The 23,775-nt window shown below is 40.1% G+C and overlaps 1 protein-coding gene across 2 annotated transcripts in view; it reads left to right on the top strand.

Moving 5' to 3' along the window:
- The window catches only part of Zw10 (Zeste-white 10 kinetochore protein), a 123,287-nt gene that overhangs the window by 17,014 nt on the left and 82,498 nt on the right, over positions 1 to 23,775 (top strand). For both annotated transcript variants that reach the window (XM_090368864.1, XM_090368863.1), the window contains exons 3-4: positions 19,803 to 20,005; positions 22,722 to 23,657. In XM_090368864.1, the coding sequence (XP_090224990.1) occupies positions 19,803 to 20,005; positions 22,722 to 23,657 (1,139 nt within the window). The remainder of the gene's footprint in view (positions 1 to 19,802; positions 20,006 to 22,721; positions 23,658 to 23,775) is intronic.

Here is a 23,775-nt window from a genome sequence, read left to right as displayed (position 1 = left end):
TCTCAGGTGTTTATTCTGAGCAAGAGGAAGAATCCCATTGGCATTGAGCATGCTCAAAACATTCAAGGCTTTATACACCTCTATCAGATCACCTTGCCAGTGCCTAGTCTCCAGACACTGTAATTTGCAAAACTTAAGCCTTTCTTCATAAGAGCAACCCTTTGTTCCATTCACTAATCTTATTGTCCTTCTCTGTACTCGTTCCAGCAGCTCTACAGCCTTCTTGAAATGAGGACTTCACACCTGTATACAGTACTCAAGTGTGACCTGACCATTGCCTTATACAAGGGAATAATTACCTCCTTATCCCTGATAGAAAAACTCCTGTATATCATTGAAAAGACGCAATGAGCTACTCTTGCAGCCCGTCTGCACTGCTCAAAGAACTTCATATCTGCCTGCACAATTACCTCCAGGTCCTTTTCATTCTCTACCACTGTCAGTCTAGTACCACAGAGTTGATAGGTTGCTCTGGGGTTGCTGTTTCCCATATGTAGTACTTTACATTTGTCAATGTTAAACTTCATTTGCTACCTCTCAGCCCATCTGCTTAAACTTTCCAGATTCTGTAGCAGCAGCATAGTGTCAGTAGTGTCCTTAACAACCCTGCCAACCTTTGTATCGGCTGCAAACTTGGACATTAAGCTTGATATACCATCTTAAATATCATTTATAAATACAGAAAACAATAACGGACCCAACACTGAACTCTGAGGGACTCCACTAATAACATTAGTCCACGATGAGCAGTGTCCATTGATTACCAATCTGTCTTCTTCCCCTCAACCATCCCTTTATCCATAGCAGCAATTTGCCTCCAATGCCACACTGCTCCAATTTGTGCAGCAGTCTTCCATGTGCAACAGTATCAAAAGCCTTTCTAAGATCCAAATATATAATATCAAAGTTATTCCCTGCATCCAGTTCTTTTGTGACTGCATCATAGTATCCAATTAAATTGATCAGGCAAGACTTTCCCTTAACATAACTGTGCTGTGTCCGAGCTATAACTGAAGTCTTGTCTAGATGATCCTGCAGTGCTTCTTTAATCAGTGCCTCCATTAATTTTCCTGGAACAGAAGTTAAACTCACAGGTCTATAATTACTTGTGTCAGCCTTTGATCCTCCTTTGTGAATTGGGGTCACATTTGCACATCTCCAGTCTATGGGTACCTCCCCTGAGTCCAAGGAAGCTCTCATAATTATGGCTAATGGTTTGCTTACTTCTGTTGCTGCCTCCTTTAATATAACCGGATAGATCCCATCCACCCCAGGTGCCTTTCTTGTGTTTATCTTCAACAATTTCTCCTCCACTTTACTCTCAGTTATTACAAGATTATCTAGCTTACTGCCAGAGTTGAATACACATCTGGCATTCCCCTCGCTGAATAACTTCTCATGTGTGAATGTTGATGCAAAATATTCATTTAGTTTGTTAGCTACGTGAGCATGATCATCAACAGTTGAACCATCGATATCAAGTGGACCAATCTTTACTTGTTAACAGGAGAGACTGCTTCTACAGGGATGGGATACACTTAAATAGAAAGGGTGCAAGAATGTTTGCTGATGCTATCGAGGCAATGTTAGGTGGGTCGGAAAACTGCTAGATTGGGGGGATACAAGGACTAATAGATTAACAGTAGCCACTGGCAGAGGTGAAAGTGATTCTTGCACTGCTTCTATTGGAATGAGCCGCAGCCTGGAAAATAAGATGCAGGATATTTCAGAGACTGCTGGGAATCATTGGGGTACAAGTAAACACATGGGTTGTGTTAGGGTAGCTAAGAAAAAGAACAGGTGCATGTATACTTGTGTGTACACCAATGCTAGGAGTTTAGTAAATAAATTTGATGAATTTGAGGTATTGCTCAAAACATCAAAGGCAGATATTGTGGGGATTTCAGAGACGTGGTGTCACACAGATATAAGAAATGCAGAACTGGAATTTGGGGAGTACAATGTCTACAGAAAGGATAGACAGGATAGGAAGGGAGGAGGGGTTATGCTATTAGTTAAAAAACACATAAAATCCAAGGAAGTGAAGCCAGTCGACATCGCTGGACAGTGCAGTGTCGAGTCAGTTTGGTGTGACATAAGCATTGGGAGATCAAAATTGAGAGTAGGAGTGTGCTATAGGCCTAATGACTCTGATGAGTATAATAAGAAACTGTTCGGAGAAATAGAGTGGGCCAGTAAATCAGAGAGTCTTATAATGGGGGATTTTAATTTCCCAGATATTGACTGGAATTTGGGGGCTGGTCACTCACACAGTAGCAAGGCTTTTGTGGATTTATTGGATGATTGTTTTCTACATCAGCATGTTCGGGAGGCAACTAGAGGGAGTAATACTCTTGATTTGATTATCAGTAGTGATTCTTCATGCATTAAGAATCTGCAGATAAATGAACCACTTGGTGGCAGTGATCACAGTGTGCTGAAGTGGGAGTTACTCAAAGAGGTAACTACCATTAGGGGTAAAGGGAAGGGGTATTGCTTTCGTAAAGGCGACTACAATGGACTGAGACAGTATTTAAATTCTATACAGTGGGATCAACTGATGATATTGCCAACAGCAAATTCAAAATGGGAAGCATTCAAAGAACTTATTGTGGAAGCTACTAGGCTTTACATACCAACTAAGAAATATTGTTCAAGGTTTAGGCCTAAATGGTTGTCAGATGAACTAATAAGGCATATGGCAGAGAAGAAAAATGCATGGGATACATACAAATTAACACGTGACACGGACGCCTATGATAGATACAAGTTGATCTGTAACCAAGTTACAAAGGAGGTTAGGCAGGCGAAGGCAGATTACGAGAGATCCTTGGCAAGGGATGCGAAGAAAAACAGCAAAGAGTTCTTTACTTATGTAAACTCTAGAAGGAAGGGGATGAATCAGATTGGTCCACTTGAGATCGATGGGTCAACTGTTGATGACCCTGCTCGGGTAGCTAACAAACTAAATGAATATTTTGCATCGACATTCACACATGAGGAGTTATTCAGCGAGGGGAATGCCAGAGGTGTATTCAACTCTAGCAGTAAGCTAGAGAATCTTGTAATAACTGAGAGCAAAGTGGAGGAGAAATTGTTGAAGATAAACACAAGAAAGGCACCTGGGGTGGATGGGATCTATCCAGTTATATTAAAGGAGGCAGCAAAGGAGGTAAGCAAACCCTTAGCCATAATTATGAGAGCTTCCTTGGACTCAGGGGAGGTACCCATTGACTGGAGATGTGCAAATGTGACCCCAATTCACAAAGGGGGATCAAAGGCTGACACAAGTAATTATAGACCTGTGAGTTTAACTTCTGTTCCCGGAAAATTAATGGAGGCACTGGTGAAAGAAGCACTGCAGGATCATCTAGACAAGACTTCAGTTATAGCTAGGACACAGCATGGTTTTGTTAAGGGGAAGTCTTGCCTGACCAATTTGATTGGATACTATGATGCAGTCACAAAAGAACTGGATGCAGGGAATAACTTTGATATTATATACTTGGATCTTAGAAAGGCTTTTGATACTGTTGCACATGGAAGACTGCTGCACAAATTGGAGCAGTGTGGCATTGGAGGCAAGTTGCTGCTATGGATAAAGGGGTGGTTGAGGGGGAGAAGACAGAGAGTGGTAATCAATGGACACTGCTCATCGTGGACTAATGTTATTAGTGGAGTCCCTCAGGGTTCAGTATTGGGGCCTTTATTGTTTTCTGTATTTATAAATGATATTGATGATGGTATATCAGGCTTAATGTCCAAGTTTGCAGACGATACGAAGGTTGGCAGGGTTGTCAAGGACACTACTGACACTATGCTGCTGCAACAGGATTTGGAAAGGTTGAGCAGATGGGCTTCGAGGTGGCAAATGAAGTTTAACATTGACAAATGTAAAGTACTACATATGGGAAACAGCAACCCCAGAGCAACGTATCAACTCTGTGGTACTACACTGACAGTGGTAGAGAATGAAAGGGACCTGGGGGTGGTGGTGCAGGCAGATATGAAGTTCTCTGAGCAGTGCAGACGAGCTGCAAGAGTAGCTCATGGTGTATTGTCAATGATATATAGGAATTTTTCTAGCAGGGATAAGGAGGTGATTATTCCCTTGTATAAGGCAATGGTCAGGCCACACCTAGAGTACTGTATACAGGCCTGGAGGCCTCATTTCAGGAAGGATGTAGAGCTGCTGGAACGAGTACAGAGAAGGGCAACTAGATTGGTGAATGGGACAAAGGGGTTCTCTTACGAAGAAAGGCTTAAGTTTTGCAAATTACAGTGTCTGGAAACTAGGTACCAGCGGGGTGATCTGATAGAGGTGTACAAAGCCTTGAATGGTTTGAGCATGCTCAATGCTGATGGGATTCTTCCTCTAGCTCAGAAAAATCACCTGAGAGGGCATAAATTCAAATTGAGGAAAGACAGATGTAGGATAGATGTGCGGAAATTTGCCTTTAGCCAGCGGGTGGTTGGTGGGTGGAACAGACTTCCATCCCTTGTCGTGGAAGTTGATAGCCTAAATAAGTTTAAGGCTCAGCTGGACAGGTATTTCGAACGAACAGAGGGGTGAAGTGGAAGTGGTTATTTTTATTTATTTATGTTACTTTTTTTTTTTTTTTTTTTTTTTGGCTGATGCTGCATAAGCTTGCTTTCTTGCATCAAATGCCTCTGCTAATGCTAATCTGATTCATCCCCTTCCTTCTAGAGTTTACACAAGTAAAGAACTCGTTGCTGTTTTTCTTTGCATCATTTCTCAAAGATTTCTTGTAATCTGCCTTCGCCTGCCTAACCTCCTTTGTAACTTGGTTACAGACCAGCTTATATCTATCATAGGCTTCTGTGTCACATGTTACTTTATATGTATCCCATGCATTTTTTTCCTCTGCCATATGTCTCATTAGTTCATTTGCCATCCATTTAGGCCTAAACCTTGATCAGTAATTTTTAGTTGGGACAAAAAGTCTAGCAGCTTCCAAGATTACTTCCTTGACTGCTTCCCATTTAAAATTTGCTGTTGGTAACATCATCAGTTGATCCTATTGTATAGAATTTAAATACTGTCTCAGACCATCGGAGTTGCCTTTTTGAAAGCAAAAACCCTTCCCTTTACCCCTGATGGTAGTTACCTCTTTGAGTAAATCCCACTTTGGCACACTGTGATCACTCTCACCTAGTGGTTCCTTTATCTGCAGATTCTTAATGCATGAAGAATCACTACTGATAATCAGATCAAGAGTATTACTTCCTCTAGTTGCCTCCCGAACATGCTGATGTAGAAAACAATCATCCAATAAATCCACAAAAGCATTGCTAGTGTGTGAGGAACCAACCCACAAATTCCAGTCAGTATCTGGAAAATTAAAATCCCCCATTATAAGACTCTCTGATTTACTGGCCCACTCTATTTCCCTGTACAGTTTCTTATTATACTCATCAGAGTGATTAGGCCTATAGCACACTCCTACTCTCAATTTTGATCTCCCAATGCTTATGTCACACTAAACTGATTCGACACTGCACTGTCCAGCGATTCCAGTTCTGCATTCCTTATATCTCTGTGACACCACATCTCTGATATCCCAAGGATATCTGTCTTTGATGTTTTGAGCAATACCTCGAATTCATCAAATTTATTTACCAAACTCCTAACATTGGTGTATGTGCAAGTATATATGCACCTGTTCATTCAAGAAAAGGTACTTGGTAGTCTTCCAACGAGTGCGGACGCAAACTCTGTGTGCTCCGTGTTTTCATTTAATAGTGAAAGAAATTCTCTATGAACAGTTCCATGTGTAGTATCTACATGATCCTAAGGATACCAGTTACATAGTGATACTCTTCGTTGACCTGTGCCTTAATCAGGTAATTATATATTAATATTTTTATATTAATAGTAATTGTACTATGGACACTGGCCGTAAAACTGCTTGACCTTGTTTCAAGGTTATCGTTGATCCTGCATTGAATAGAGCTATTTGACCAGTTAGCCGCAGGAGTTTAAAACGGCCGCTACCCTTCCTCAGGGACTCTTTTAATCTTTTAATTCAGCAATTACAGGAAGCTGCTTGCTAATGGCAATGATGACTAAGAACACAACACTCACAGTAACTGCTGGGACATGTGACCTCTGTCATACCTCTGCCGACGAAACCTTAATCTGCAGCAAATCAAAGCACAGAATATGCCTGTTATGCTCGGGGTATTCAAGCCTCTCTCGATTGTCACTGAACAAAAGGAAAGGGTTTCTGGGAAAATGTTGTGTAAAGGGAAAACAAATAGGAACCAAAGCAACGGCCACTAGGGAGAATGATACCCCCCCTCCGCGAAGAGAAGACAATGCATCGGTAGAAATACTTACTACTTTGGAAGAGGGCAATTCCGTAACCCCTCATCGTTTCACTGATATGCAAAACAATGAATTGCAGAATAAAGAAAGTAATTTGGATCAGGAAGGAAGACCTCATTTGGAATATGAGCGAGACCGGACAAATGCCCCACCCAGCGATGGTAAGGGAAAAGCCATGAGCTCACAAACGGAGCCTGACACCGCTATTATAAACAAATCGTGTTGTTATATCTGTCCTGACAACTGCCAAAATGCCGGTCGAACCTGCTCCGTACACGCAGATCCCCGTGATGCAGAGAGTGAACAGACACACACCTCACATCTCAGCAACCTGAATAGCCTTAGCAGCGTAATAGCGGAAGCATTTACACAATTTGTTTACCCTGCTGCTATGCAGGCTGAAGAGCATATGCACAATTTAGAGGAGAAATTTCCAAAAATTTATGAATGTTTATCCACTCTACTCAGTATAAACCAAGAGCTTCGCGCACAGAACGAGGAAATTAGAAAGGAAATGAGCGCATTGAAAAACGAGATGATAGATCTGAAGAGTAACGTTATGCTTTCTGACAGATCCGCATTGAGATCATTTCTGCGGGCTCCTCAGACCTCAAAACCAGCTAGCAGAGATATTGACACTGTATCTCCTCAAATGGGAAAAGATTATGTTGAAAGTGTACCCTTCCCGACAACTAGCTCTGGCGTTGAAGCGGAAAACCGACCAAAAGGCGCAGTCGCTAACACGCCGCCTATTACTGTCTATGAGCGTAATAGAGAAACAAGATATTGCAGTGAACACCCTTCTGAGAAAGCTAAATCATATTCAAATGTGCTCAAGCTAAACCTGCCCAAGGAAACAAACGGTGTTCATGTGCCACCCGACCAAGTAAGTCCTGATCAGTACAGAAACCAAAATTCCACATCACACGCCCTTGAACTGCACGCAGGAATTCACTCGTCACTTAGTCCTAAACAAACCCGAACCACTACCAGGTCTGCCACCAGCTTGGTATTCGGTGCCAAACCAGAAATTGCCCAGACTACCAATCAAAACAGTTCAAATAGGAAGAAAAACACTTGGACGGGAACTGCACTAATTTCGAAGCTTCAGCCTTTCAAACCGGTTGGCTCATCACCCCGACTCTCCCCAAGCAGTTTATTTGTGTCGCGTTTGGCCCCTAACACGTCAGCAGAACTCGTCACTGATGTACTGTTTGAGGAACTCCAGTTGGATTTAAAGATTCAGAAATTGAACACTCGTAGCACATCTTATGCTTCTTTTCGCATCTATTGTGACAGAAGCCAGTTTGAAAGGATTGGAACGTGCACCAAATGGCCCCTCGGCACCATCATCAGACCATTTTATGAAATACGAAGCAGAAATGAAGCGATACCCTCAAGTACCCCTGAGAGGCGTCCACAACAGTCCAGACTCTGACTAGACGATGTATTTCTATTCCCAACTAACAACCGAGCTGCTCTATATGGGATTGGCCATAGCAAAAAGGTAATTCCATATTTCGCCCTTAACACACCTACGGAAAAGAGACTCTCAACGGTGATAGAAAACTACTCAAAATCTCCGTCATCTCTACCTCTGAATTTTACGATCCCTGTCATGGTTTCAACACATCGAAAACCAGCAAGGCGTCACAGACGGACCAGACAGTGTACATCCCTCGTCAAGGTCAGGAGAACAGCTTCATTCCAACTCCTATTTCAAAATGTGCGATCCATGAGGAACAAACTGAATGAAGTTGAGGAGCTCTTGCTGTCCAGTTCAATGGATGTAGTTTGCTTTGCAGAAACATGGCTTGATCCCAGTGAAGAAACACTTTCTTCTACTTGGCCTGCAGAATATCAGATGGTGTGTACGTCTAGAGAAAACCGCAGGGGAGGAGGAGTAGCAATTTTGTTCAATGAGCAGGTATTTTCTATCCTCCACTCAGTATCGAGCCAGTCCGATTCTTTCGAGGCAGTTCTAGTCACACTAAAACCTAAAAACAACAACAGCCAGAACGTTTCTCTCGACATTGCCGCAGTGTATATCCCACCAGTTCCAGACGCACAAGTAGTTGATGAACTCCTCAATTGGCTGATTAACCATCTCCATTCATCACTGAAGCATATCGTGTGTGGGGATTTCAATCTCCCAAATACCCTGGGGAGCCTCAAGAGAAGACTGAGTCAGCATTTAGACATATTAGGTCTTAAACTGGTGAGCACACCACCCACGAGGGGTGAAAGCACATTGGACCTCGCGTTCGCGTCAGCAAATTGTGTGGCTAATCAAAACCCAACAAGCAACCTACAGTCTGATCATAACCCCATCATTCTCTCTGTGCAAACAGAAATACCCATCACTTCTGGCAGGAGGAAAGTCACAGCCAAAACTATTACAGCGCCCAAATACCTTGATCCTGAAAGGTGTGTTTATGCAGCCCAGGCAATTCCATGGGATGTCCTTGGGGAATGCGACCCTGAATTCGGAATTGACCTAATGACAAGATGGATAGCCACTGTCTCTCTCTATGCTGCAACAAAGAAGCTAACCATTACAGAGCATTCAAGGGCCTGGTGGAGTCGAAAAGTCTCTGAAAGCTTCCACGTCAAACAGAACATGCACAAGCGGTGGAAAAACTCCGGCTCACCCTCGGACAGAACTGCATTCTCCCGAGCCAGGGCTCTTTTCATTAGGAATAAGAGGGAGGCAATAAAACTTCACCTAGAGGCTACCATAAATAAAGGGAAGCCCTTCCATAGAAGCAAATCAGAGGACGCCATTCACTCACTCAATCTGAGCAGTTGGCTCGACCACATAACTAGGTTTGCGGCTCAGCCAGAATCCATCACACCAATGCAATTACCAATCAATCCGATTTCAACCGACCTCTTAAATTCAGTTCAACTTACCAAATATCAACTGATTGATGCAATAAACAGTTTAGCACCTACGGCCGCATCCGGCGCAGACGGGATTCCTCAGTTTATGTTGAAATGCCTGAGTACATTTATTGTTGATCCCATTCTGTCATTATTCAACAAAATCCTTCATCAAAAATTCTTCCCTCCTATGTGGCATGTCTATCTAGTAAGACCGCTGCCAAAAATACGCTCTGCTTCTCAGCCCAGTCACTTCCGTCCTATTTCTTCTGCATCAAGCCTATTAAAGCTATTTGAGAAATCTCTTCTGAAAACGTTAACCACACAAATAATGCCACATCAGCCACCGCAGATCCACTATGCCACCCGGTCAAGATCCACCGCTACAAATCTAGTCAGTACCACTACCACGATCCTTGAAGCATTTGAGCACGGTTCGGAAATCACCGTTACTTATATCGACGTCCAGGCAGCATTTGATTCCGTATCCGTTCATGCGTTGATAAGGCTACTTCGTGAGTATTACTTCATTGGCGGAGATGTGCTCTGGTTCATTCAGTCAATGCTTGAGAATAGGACGGTTATTGTTCGCGATGCCAATCGACGCTACACCAGAAATATTACAACTGGAGTCCCACAAGGTGGGGTCCTCTCTGGTATTTTGTTCTCAGCCGTTCTTCTGCCTTTCGTGACGGGCCGAACTGATATTATCACCTTCGCCGATGATATAAAGCTGTTCACTGTTATCAACCCCGGAGACACTGCTGACTACACAAATGTCGTAATCGAACATAAAATCCAGAACCTCGAGGCCTTCCTCTCCGGTTTCGGCCTTCACATCAATCCTGAGAAGTCGAAACAGCTCACTTTCTCGCTCAAACGGAACCCAACGATGGTGCAACCCAATATAAGAGGATCCGCGATTTCTGCTGTGCAGCAACACACCGACCTGGGCGTTATTTTTGACCAGAAGCTCTCCTTTATACCACACATAGACCACCTGCAAAAAAAATTCTGTCGACTCCGGTGGATGCTTAAGCAACAACTTATGCATGTCCATGACCAGGCCGTTGGGTGCAGGTATATTAAGACGTGTGTCTATCCGGTCATTCTTTATGGAGCAGAAGTCTGGACCTCAACTGCCGCAACGCATCTAAGACGGATTTTTGCGGGCGAATTTTGGCTATTGAAGTGGGCCATATGGAAATTCCGACTTCCCCCTGCACGAAGGACCACCCAGATGGCGGCAGCTCTCAACATCAGACGTCTTCCTGCCATTATTCATGAGAGAAGACTCGTCTTTTCTGTAAAAATGATGGTTGGCATTATTTCGCATCCAGACTTCTAGGCCAACTGCGGTTGGAGGATCCCGGTCCCAAGCCTTCGGGCCAATCCAGTCCTCCAGGCCACCCCAAACCGGTTAAAGTTATCCGATCGCTTCATACCCGTGCAAATGCTGCAGTGCGTATACTCCTTGGATGGCGGCCTCTACAAGTTCGCATTGGATAAAAAATACAGGCAGAACTTACTCCATCGACTTCCTTCTCAGGACCATGTCACAGGGCATTAGAACCTGCTCCCAAGGACCTGTCCATCACTCCCATGGATCCCTCACTACATTGCTCCAACTTTCTGCGCCTGCTCAGATGACTCCAACACTGTAAGAGGACTGCTCCCTGGAGGATAAATTAGCATGATAACATGCTGTTGTGTATATACGTTCATATGTGAATTTTCCATTTGCTTTCATTTCGTTACACTTGTATAATTAGTAATAAGATTATTTTTTCTCCTATCTCATCCTTGTTTATTGCAGTGTATTAGCCTTTGTAACCTTTATATTAGACCTTTACCTTGTATTAACCTTTACTGTAAACCCCTGGCTTGTAGCCGTGAAGGGTATTGTGTACAGCATATGCATTTTGTATGCAATAAAGATTTCTTCTTCTTCCTATTTTTAGCTACCCTAACACAACCGATGTGTTTACTTGTACCTCAATGACTCCCAGCAGTCTCTGAAATATACTGCATCTTGTTTTCCAGCCGCTGCTCATTCCAATAGAAGCATCGCAAGAATTACTTTCACCTCTGCCAGTGGCTACTGTTAATCCTTGTATCCCCCTCAAGCTAGCAGTTTTCTGAACCACCTAACACTGCCTCGATTGAAAAGGCTCTCATCGTATACTCCCTCCTATCATGTCTGAGCAGAATTGCAGACACTTTCAAATTTAACCCTATCTTGCAACTTTTTTCAACATCGACCTGTACTTTTTAAGTAAGTCTGTAGGTCTAGTTTTAAGGTCATTAGTGCCAACATGTACAATAATATCACCCTTTATGCCCTTAAAAGATGATATCTGCTCTAAAACATCATCTACTTTTGCCTCTGACAGACATACCCTGGTCCTGTTCAGCCTATTGTTTATGCACAATATATTTTCCATTTCCCTGACAATAGAGTCACCAAATATAACTAGCTCCTGTGGGACCAGTGTATTCTGCCCTGAAGATTGCCGCTGTGTTGCGTGATGCACAAGAGTGAGCTCTGGCATTGAGTTGGGCAGCTCGGAGCTTGAGGGGCAGCCACATTTTAATTCCTTCGAGGGCATCTGCCCTACTCTTCAAACTCTTATAGACACCCATCAGAATACTGAGTTGGCACATGATTTCTAGAAACTCTCTGCACCTATCACACAAAGGCATCCTGCTTGGCTAGATCGTGTCCTTTTCCAGAAATTTCTGTAAATATTTCACAAGTTGCACATTTTTTTAGGCTGTGATGTGTTGGAGAATCACCCCTCTTGGTTCTCCCCCGAGCCACAGCACTCGTGCTACTTTGTGCATGTTGCTTTGGCACTCTAGTCTTGGGCATGATTTCCATTTAAACACGATTTATTAATTAACAGTGAAAATTAATAAGGTTAATAAATTTAATTGATTAGATATAGAATACTATACTATACAGTGGTACGTATTAGGCTGTCATTGTTAACGACAGTAAAGATGGTATGCTACTTCAACTTGATCTAGACAAGTTGGGCAAATGGGCTTAGAAGTGGCAACTGAAGTTTAACGTTGACAAATGCAAAGTATCGCATATGGGTAGCAATAACCCAAGAGAAAAATTACCAACTGTGTAGTACTACAGTTAGGGAAGTGGAAAGTGAAAAAGATCTGGGGATAATTGTAAAGTCAAATATGAAATTTGCTGAGCAGTGCAGATGGGCTGCCAGGGTAGGTCATGGAGTCTTGTCAATGATATGTAGAAATTTTTCTAGCAGGGACAGGGAGGTGATTATCCTGTTGTACGAGGCAATGATCAGGCTACGCCTAGAGTACTATGTACAGGTCTGGTGGCCTCATTTTAGGAAGGATGTAGAGTTGCTAGAACGAGTACAAAGAAAGGCAACAAGATTGGTGAGGGCAACAAAGGGATGCTCTTACCAAGAAAGGCTTAAATTCTGCAAATTGCAGTGTGTCTGAAGAGTAGGCACCTGCAAGGTGCTCTGATTGAGCACCTTTGATTCAAGGTAGACTGTACCTTGAATGGGTTGAGCAAGCTGAATGCTGATGGGATTCTTCCTCTTGCTCAGATTAACAACCTGGGGGGGGGCATAGATTCAAATTGAGGAAAGACAGTTGTAGAATAGATGTGCAAAAATTTGCCTTTAGCCAGCGGGTTGTTGATTGGTGGAACAGACTTCCATCTTTTGTTGTGGAAGTTGATAGCCTAAATAAATTTAATGCTAAGCTGGACAGGCATTTGGAACGAATGGAGGGGTGAAATGGGAGCATTTTTTTTTGGCTGATGCTGCATAAGCTTGCTTTCTTGCATTATATGCCTCTACTAATGCTAATGCTAATATCTGCTCTAAAACGTCATCTACTTTTGCCTCTGGCAGACATACCCTGGTCCTGTTCTGCCTATTCTTTTTGCAGAATATATTTCCCATTTCCTTGACAATAGCGTCTCCAACAATAACTAGCTCCTGTGGGATTGCCGCTGTGTTGCGTGATGCACAAGATTGAGCTCTGGTGTTGAGTTGGGTAGCTGAGAGCTTGGTGGGTAGCCCATTTTAATTCCTTCGAGGACTTCTGCCCTACCTTCAAACTCTCATAGACACCCATTAGAACGCTGAGTTGGTGCCTGATTTCTTGACACTCTCTGCACCTAGCACACACACCAAGACATCCTCCTTGGCTAGATCACGTCCTGTTCCAGAAAGTTTCACAAATATTTTAAAAGTTGCACATTTTTTTAGACTGTCATGTGTTGGAGAATCACCCCCTCGGTTCTCCCCCTGAGCCACAGCACTCCTGCTACTTTGTGCATGTTACTTTGCCACTTTAGTCTGGGCCATGATTTCCATATAAATACGATTTAATTAATTAACAATAAAAATTAATAAGGTTAATAAATTTAATTGATTAATTGACTATACTGTATTACACTAGACTATACAATACTATACTAAGCTAATGCAGTGGTGCGTATTACGCTATCTTTAGCATTAGCATTAGTAGAGGCATTTGATGCAAGAAAGCAAGCTTATGCAGCATCAGCCAAAAAAAAAAAAAAAAACCCACTTCCACTTCACCCCTCTGTTCGTTCAAAATACCTGTCCAGCTGAGCCTTAAACTTATTTAGGCTATCAACCTCCACCACAAGGGATGGAAATCTGTTCCACCAACCAACCACCCGATGGCTAAAGGCAAATTTCCGCACGTCTATCCTACATCTGCCTTTCCTCAATTTGAATTTATGCCCTCTCAGGTGATTTTTCTGAGCTAGAGGAAGAATCCCATCAGCATTGAGCATGCTTAAACCATTCAAGGCTTTATACACCTCTATCAGATCACCTCGCTGGTGCCTAGTCTCCAGACACTGTAATTTGCAAAACTTAAGCCTTTCTTCGTAAGAGCACCCCTTTGTTCCATTCACTAATCTTGTTGCCCTTCTCTGTACTCGTTCCAGCAGCTCTACATCCTTCTTGAAATGAGGCCTCCAGACCTGTGTACAGTACTCTAGGTGTGGCCTGACCATTGCCTTATACAATGGAATAATCACCTCCTTATCCCTGCTGGAAAAATTCCTGTATATGATTGACAATACTCCATGAGCTACTCTTGCAGCCCATCTGCACTGCTTAGAGAACTTCATATCTGCCTGCACAACCACCCCCAAGTCCCTTTCATTCTCTACCACTGTCAGTGTAGTACCACAGAGTTGATATGTTGCTCTGGGGTTGCTGTTTCCCATATGTAGTACTTTACATTTGTCAATGTTAAACTTCATTTGCCACCTCTCAGCCCATCTGCTCAACCTTTCCAGATCCTGTTGCAGCAGCATAGTGTCAGTAGTGTCCTTGACAACCCTGCCAACCTTCGTATCGTCTGCAAACTTGGACATTAAGCTTGATATACCATCATCAATATCATTTATAAATACAGAAAACAATAATGGACCCAACACTGAGCCCTGAGGGACTCCACTAATAACATCAGTCCACGATGAGCAGTGTCCATTGATTACCACTCTCTGTCTTCTCCCCCTCAACCACCCCTTTATCCATAGCAGCAATTTGCCTCCAATGTCACACTGCTCCAATTTGTGTAGCAGTCTTCCATGTGCAACAGTATCAAAAGCCTTTCTAAGATCCAAGTATATAATATCAAAGTTATTCCCTGCATCCAGTTCTTTTGTGACTGCATCATAGTATCCAATCAAGTTGGTCAGGCAAGACTTCCCCTTAACAAAACCATGCTGTGTCTGAGCTATAACTGAAGTCTTGTCTAAATGATCCTGCAGTGCTTCTTTAACCAGTGCCTCCATTAATTTTCCTGGAACAGAAGTTAAGCTCACAGGTCTATAATTACTTGTGTCAGCCTTTGATCCTCCTTTGTGAATTGGGGTCACATTTGCACATTTCCAGTCTATGGGTACCTCCCCCGAGTCCAAGGAAGCTCTCATAATTATGGCTAAGGGTTTGCTTACTTCCTTTGCTGCCTCCTTTAATATAACTGGATAGATCCCATCCACCCCGGGTGCCTTTCTTGTGTTTATCTTCAACAGTTTCTCCTCCACTTTACTGCCAGTTATTTCAAGATTCTGTAGCTTACTGCTAGAGTTGAATACACCTCTGGCATTCCCCTTGCTGAATAACTCCTCATGTGTGAATGTCGATGCAAAATGTTCATTTAGTTTGTTAGCTACCTGAGCAGGATCATCAACAGTTGACCCATCAATATCAAGTGGACCAATCTGATTCATCCCCTTCCTTCTAGAGTTTACATAAGTAAAGAACTCTTTGCTGTTTTTCTTTGCATCCCTTGCCAAGGATTTCTCGTAATCTGCCTTTGCCTGCCTAACCTCCTTTGTAACTTGGTTGCATATCAACTTGTATCTATCACAGGCTTCTGTGTCATGTGTTAATTTGTAAGTATCCCATGCATTTTTCTTCTCTGCCATATGCCTCATTAGTTAATCTGACATCCATTTTGGCCTAAACCTTGAACAATATTTCTTAGTTGGTATGTAAAGCCTAGTAGCTTCCAAGATAAGTTCTTTGAATGCTTCCCATTTTAAATTTGCTGTTGGTAACATCATCAGTTGGTCCCACTGTATAGAATTTAAATACTGTCTCAGTCCATCATAGTCGCCTTTACGGAAGCAATAACCCTTCCCTTTACCCCTAATGGTAGTTACCTCTTTGAGTAAATCCCACTTCAGCACACTGTGATCACTGCCACATAGTGGTTCATTTATCTGCAGATTCTTAATGCATGAAGAATCACTGCTGATAATCAAATCAAGAGTATTACTCCCTCTAGTTGCCTCCCGAACATGCTGATGTAGAAAACAATCATCCAATAAATCCACAAAAGCCTGCTGGTGCGTGAGTAACCAGCCCCCAAATTCCAGTCAATATCTGGGAAATTAAAATCTCCCATTATAAGACTCTCTGATTTACTGGCCCACTCTATTTCCCTGTACAGTTCCTTATTATACTCATCAGAGTCATTAGGCCTATAGCACACTCCTACTCTCAATTTTGATCTCCCAATGCTTATGTCACACCAAACTGACTCAACACTGCACTGTCCAGCAATGTCGACTGGCTTCACTTCCTTGGTTTTTATGTGTTTCTTAACTAATAGCATAACCCCTCCCCCCTTCCTATCCTGTCTATCCTTTCTGTAGACGTTGTACTCCCCAAATTGCAGTTCTGCATCCCTTATATCTGTGTGACACCACGTCTCTGATATCCCAACAATATCTGCCTTTGATGTTTTGAGCAATACCTCAAATTCATCAAATTTATTTACTAAACTCCTAGCATTGGTGTACACACAAGTATACCTGCACCTGTTTCTATTCTTAGCTACCCTAACACAACCCATGTGTTTACTTGTACCGCAATGGCTCCCAGCAGTCTCTGAAATACCATGCATCTTGTTTTTCAGGCTTCTGCTCATTCTAATAGAAGCAGTGCAAGAATCTCTTTCACCTCTGCCAGTGGCTACTGTCAATCTATTGGTCTTTGTCTCCCCCCAAGCTAGCAGTTTTCCGACCCACCTAACACTGCCTCGATAGCATCAGCAAATATTTTTGCACCCTTTCTATTTAAGTGTATCCCATCCCTGTAGAAGCAATCTCTCCTGTTAACAAGTACAGTCCAGGCTGAAAAAAATTCTACCCCTTGAGCCTTGCACAATCTTTCCAGGGCCGAATTGATCGACAAGGCTCTCATCATATACTCCCTCCTATCGTGTCTGGGCAGAATTGCAGACACTTTCAAATTCAACCCTAATTCTCGGCTTTTGTTCAGCAGTGACCTGTACTTGTTAAGTAATTCTGCCGGTCTCCTACTCTTAATATTATTAGTGCCAACGTGTACAACTATATCACCTTTTGTGCCCTTAAAAGATGATATTCGCTCTACAACATCATCAACCTTTGCCCCTGGCAGACATACCCTGGTCCTGTTCCACCTATCTTTTTTACAAAGCATGTTCCCCGTTTCCCTGACAATAGAGTCACCAACAACTACTAGTTCCTTCGGGACCAGCGCATTCTGCCTTGGGGGTTGCCTCTGTGTCACACGATGCCCAAGTGCAAGCTCTGGCGTTGATGTGGGCAGCTGAGAGCTTGATGGGCCCCTCAATTTAGTTTCTTCGAGGGCATCCACCCTGTCCTTCAAGCTCTCATATAGGCCCACAAGAACGCCGAGTTGTTTCCTGATATCGATACACTCCTTGCATCGCGCACACACAAAGGCATCCCCCATGGCAGTATCATGTCCCGTACCCGATTGCTCTGCAAACATCAAGCAAACAGTGCATTTTATAAGGCTGTGAGTCAGAGGACAACTGCCCCCCTCAGTTCTGCTCTGAGCCACAGCACTTCCATTAGCTTGAGCCTTTTGCTTTGCTGCTCTGGTCTGAGTCATGATTCTATTAATTTATTAATTAATAATAATTAATTATGTTATGTTATTAATTATGTTAAATATAATTAATTATATTACGTTTGTAATCTAAGTCGTTATATGTATTTATTTAAACGTACAATTTAACTGCTAACGAAGTTCAACTAACGCTATCGTATCACAATGGTGGGAAATTTACGAACGGTAGCGGAGTTGAAACACGTGGAAACCCTTACCAATACTTTTATGCAATTACAAGGCCGAGTAAAGAATAAATACACCAAATTAATCAGAAAATCACAAAATAATGTTATACTACTAAATTTAAATCAAAAGTTTTAGAAAAACAATAATTTCAAATCAATAAATAAGAAAAATCCACTTAGCGGCTTTGAACACGACCGTCTCTAGTAGCCTCGTCAGCAGACATCTGTCGGACACTGCGCAAACTATTAGCTCAAGGTAGTTCACAGTTTCAACATTTCTTTATTACGTTGTTTGGACCTAACTACTTAATAAACAGAACTGTTAGGAACTTTTGGTCTAGGTGCGCTGTGAAAAAATTACTGAGATACTAAGGGCGTCTTGAACCGAGAAAGTTTGGGAACCTCTGACATAAAATTCACAGTGAAGAAACAATTTGTTACGGAATTATTTGAACAGTGTTGACTTTCTCTTTTCATCATTCAATTTCCAATAGCCAACAGCAACCTTCTCTGGGTCCTGACAAAATAAATATCACAGAGAACCTCAAACCTTTTGTTTGAGGTTCTCTGCGATACGAAAGATTTCATCTAGGTCTTTCACCGTTATCTCCTTCGCTGTAACATTTTCATCTGGCTCATTTAAAAATTATAATTTTTAAATGCGAGTCTGCATTGACTTTATTAGTGGGAGACAAACAAGTAACACGTCTTCTTCTGATGGTTGATGGAACACATTGAGGTGGGCAGCAGGCAAACGTTTGTTTATTGCCCATCTGACATGCAGTAACACCGCGATTCAAATTTTTTTCAACTATCACATAAAAAAAATTCGCATTAACTGGAAATTTGCATCATGTAAAGCGAAAAGTGGTATAATTTTTTTCAAATAGCGGTAAATTGAAATACTCGTTAATTGAACTCGCGTTATGTGAGGCCTGGCTGTACTAAAGCAACTTAGTGAAGCTGTAGTGCACTCCTTGCCATTACAGAAAAAAGCTTGTCATTTTGTTTTCTTCTAATATACCAGCAGAACTGTTAAAGATAGATATAAAATTTATCACCAGTATATTGTATCCTTTACTGAAGAATATTTGAAGGGAGTAAAGATGGCAGCAGAATTGGAATATAGGTATAATTGTTAAAGTATAAACAAAAGGAGACAAAAATTTGTCAAAAATGGTAGGGAATAATGCTGAAGGATGAAACAAGAAATAAATATAGTATTAAGACCAGAACAAGCATATTTCAGAAACAACTTGTCACCCATTGGCCAAATTACCACACTAAGAATAATAATTGAAACTGTCTCTAGAGCAGCAAAGTACATTATGTGTAAGTTTTAAAAAATATATATTGTACTTTTAATATATATATATATTTAAAATGTATAATGTGCTACAGATATAAAAGCAGTTAAAAGCATATATATTTTTTAAATTGTTTTTACATCTATCTTTATTATATTTATTTTTTAATTGTTTTTAAATTGTCTTTATCTTGCAAAATAAATTCTCTATAATGGCCAGTTGACTAAAGATTTTACTACCAATAGCTGTGTTAGACAAGGATCCCCCACAATCTCTATACTATCCCCCCAACAATAATCATAATGGGTCAAATAATGAAGACATCAAATAAAGAAAATAAGGAATACAGTGTAGACTGATAAGTAGACTAAATGAAGACTAGACTAAGAAAGTAGTCATTAATCTGTTGTAGCTCAAAAGCATCAACATATGCAACAACAGGTTGCATCGTGTAAAGCGAAAAGTGGTATAATTTTTTCAAATAGTGGTAAATTGAAATACACGTTAATTGAAAACTAAGTAATCAATCTGAAATATGATGTAAGTAATCAATCTGAAATATATTAGTATTAGTTAATATCAGAAATATTTCACTTATTATATTTTGTATCCAAACTATCATCTTTAGGTAAACTGGAGAAAAGTGATTTGTCTGCTCGAGTAGGGAAATTATCAAAAGATGTCCAGGATATCAAAATTGAAGTGCAAGAATGCTTGAGGAGCCGTTATATCGATTTCCTACCTTCCTTTATAGAAACAACCAGCTTGATGGAAAAATTAAATTCTTACACAAATGAAATGGAGGGTTTATTACAAAAAATTAAAAAAGAGGTCTGTTAAATTGCAATTTCTTTTGGAGGTTTTACAGATGTGTTAAAAAAATTCTAATTTATGAAAAGTATGAGGACTTTTTTGCTCTTGCGTTTTTTTTTTCAGCAGAGTTTAAACTACCTATTAAGTATAGTGTTTCAGTGCTCACAGAGAATTGTTTCTATGAGTTACTTTGGTATTAAGCTAATTTCAAATAAATGGCAACGTCATTTGTTTGATAGGTGCTATCCTACTTCTACTGTGATAGCCTATTTCATTTCGCTCATTAGATAGTCTCTAGTGACAGCTTCCTGATAGAAGAGCCAAGTTGAAATTATTGAGTTGTGGATCCTAATTAGCGGCAGCCTTCTTGGCACTAATGTAATTATGATATAATGATTCCTCTATATAAATGTGAATAAATAAAGATCACTTTTTGTTGTATTAGAGAATTATTTAACCATTCACAGAAAATTCTTTTATTTGTTGTAACCCTTCAACCAAGCTGGAGAAATGTTTACAACAAATGACAAAATACATACAATGTTAGTCTTTTTTTCCCTCCTGTATTAAAAATACAGGAGGAAAAAAAAGCTTTAATGTAATAAAAATAGATACAATTACAAGGAGACAAAAAAAAAAAAAAATAACAAAACATTACATTCAGAATTTACTTTGCATTATGGTCAAAAGTATTTGGCATACACACCAAACCCCCTTTGTGACTTGATTACAGACTATCTTATATCTTCCATAGGCTTCTGTGTCGCCTGATAATTTATATACATCCAATGCATTTTTCTTCTCTGCCACGAGCCTCATTAATTCATCTGACATCCATTTAGGTCTGAACCTTGAACAGTATTTCTTTGTTGGTATGAAAAGCATAGTAGCCTCCAAGATTAAGTTCCTGAAGGCTTCCCATTTAGAATTCACCATTGGTAACATCATCAGTTGATCCCACTGTATAGAATTTAAAAACTGTCTGAGACCACTGTAGTCACCTTTTCAAAAAATAAACCCTTCTCTTTACCCTTGATGGTAGTTACATCTTTAAGTAAATCCCACATCAGTACACGGTGATCACTGTCACCTAGCGGTTCCTTTTTTTGCAGATTCTTAATGCATGAATAATCACTGCTGATAATCAAATCAAGGGTATTACTCCCTTTGCTTGCCTCTCGAACATGTTGCTGTAGAAAACAGTCATCCAATAAATCCACAAAAGTGGATTTATTGGATGTGTGCAAGTGTGCAATTTATTGCTAGTGTGCAAGTGACCAACCCACAAGTTCCAGTCGTCAATATTTGGAAAGTTAAAATCCCCCATTTTAAGATATTCTGATTTACTGGCCCACTCTATTTCTCTGCACAATTGCTCATTATACTCATCAGATTCATTAGGCCTATAATACACACCTAATCTCATTTTTCCTTTGCCAGTGCTTATTTCACACCAAGCAGACTCAACACTGCATTATCCACCAGCATCGATTGGATGCACTTCCTTAGATTTTATCTGTTTCTTAACTAACAGCATAACCCCTCCTCTCTTTATGTCCTGTCTATCCTTCCTGTGCACATTGTACTCCCCAAATTCCAATTCTGCACTGCTTATATCTGTGTGACACCACTTCTCTGATATCCCCACAGTATCCACCATTTTGTGAGTTTATGAAGCCATTTAGATATTTTTTCATTAGATATTAACTACAATTTTCCATCTTTGAATAATATCTGCCATAGTGGATTTTGGAAGTTTAAACGAGTTGCAGTTCACATGCACAAAAAAAATTACTGATGTGACAACCAACTGCCATTCCAAGTTGAAACTTTAAGATCTGATCCAAAGCCCATACCGTTTTCTGACATACCACTGCTGCACTTGCATACCCACAATATTCATGTTGGTAACATTGAGCCAGTATGCCCAGATGGAGGACTTGCAGAGGTGCACACTATTCATGGAGAGGTGTCTAGCTACTTTAGATCATATAGTGTACTTTAGTGTACCACCTTCCTATAAAAGACAAAACCATTTGTTGGGAGTATGTATAAAGCCAAGAAACAAACCAAAATTGTATTAGGGATTTTGTTTAAAAAAAAAAACCCTAGTATAATTTTTGTTGCATAACATATGAGCAAAAACATGATTGTGTACCCAGGCAGAATACTATATTTATTTTTAACAAAACAGATAAATTATATTTTATATTATGGATTTTTATGTTTATTGCTATGGATTTTTCTTATAAGATAAATTACATGATTTCTTTGAAATGAGATGAAAGGAGTTGTAGATAAAAGTATTAAATTTAAGTATGTTAGAAAAGTATGACCGTTTAGCATTATTATTGAAATGTTAGTGTGGCACACTCTGCCATTTAATTTTTTAAATGGTAATAGTATTTAAAATATTAATAATTTTAATAACAGCAATGCATTTTATATGAAGAGAATTGCACATTATACTTCTGTATACTTTCAGTGGATTTCTGTTAGGTTTTCTTTTTTTACATTATAGCATGCTGGAGAACTAATAATAACATAAATATTGTAAAACAGTAAACATGCTATTTTTACAGCAGCTGTTGTTGCTCTTAACCTTTGAAATTTTTTATGTGTAAATGAGGTAATCTTTCCAGGCTTGTTTTATATATTTAATTAAATATTTTAATATTTTGAAGAGAAAGTTCAAGTTCTATCAAATTATTTAAATAATTTAATTTTCTCCTAGATTCAGCCCCACCTACAGACTATGGGCAACGAATTCCAAGATATTCTTTTGGCATTTAAAGAAACATCTGCTTTGGTGGATATTGTGCAAAGACTTGTTAAAATACATGAATATCTGATAGCTTCAGAAGAAGCAGAAATAAATAAAAATTATCTGCTTGCTGTACAGAATTTGTTAAAAGTAGAAAATCTTTTACCTAAGATGAAACACGACTGTGAAAAGGAACTAGAAATTCTCTCTGCATTCAAAATGGAACTTGTGGTAAACAAAGAAAAGCTGATTTATGAATTAAAAGAAATTTGGAATCATCATGTCATATGGAATTCTCAAGAAGAAGATCAGAGTTTTAGAGTTAATCTGAAATTTTTATTCGATCCTGAAACACAGACTGAATTCATAAGCTTCCTTCAAGCTCTACAACTCTTAGGACAATTGAAAGAAATCGAGAAAGCTTTTGGTAGAAGTTTAATGACCCTTATTTTAAAACCAACAATTCTAAATAAAACAGAAGTGAAAACAAACAGTTCTACCAATATGTACCTTGAACTTCAAAGTAAAAAAACTGAACAGAGAGAAATTACACAAGTTTTTGAAAACTTGTCAACAATTTTTCATTTTTTATATAAATCTTTTTTTTATCTCCCTTTATTTGTTAACACAGAAACAGAAAGTTGTGTTGAAAAAATGGAAGAAACATTGATGTCACTTCTAGGAAGTTTGGTATCACAGGAATTTTGTGAAATGCTAATTAAAGATTGTTTGCAGTGTGCAATACCGAGTAATAGTAAGCAGCTAGGAAAATACTGTGATGTAATTGATAGAGCCAAAAATTTGCAAAATATGCTATTAGAGATAGGTTTTTTATCATCTACTGAAACTTCTCTCCGTGACTATACTTGCAGTACTGACAGTCTATTTGCAAATAAAATGTGCCAAGTATGTAAATATTTTATCTATTGTAAATATTATAGCTATTTTCTGCCCTGAAAATGCACATACACTGGATTCATCAAAACTAGTGTACATGCATTTTCTGTGAAAAAATTATTTCCTT

Source organism: Mastigoproctus giganteus, chromosome 2 (genome assembly GCF_048544385.1).
Source record: "Mastigoproctus giganteus isolate SK-2022 chromosome 2, ASM4854438v1, whole genome shotgun sequence".
In the NCBI taxonomy this organism is placed as follows: Eukaryota; Metazoa; Arthropoda; class Arachnida; order Uropygi; family Thelyphonidae; genus Mastigoproctus; species Mastigoproctus giganteus.
Note: the sequence above shows the minus strand (reverse complement) of the source record. Positions and strands in the feature narration are given on the sequence as shown.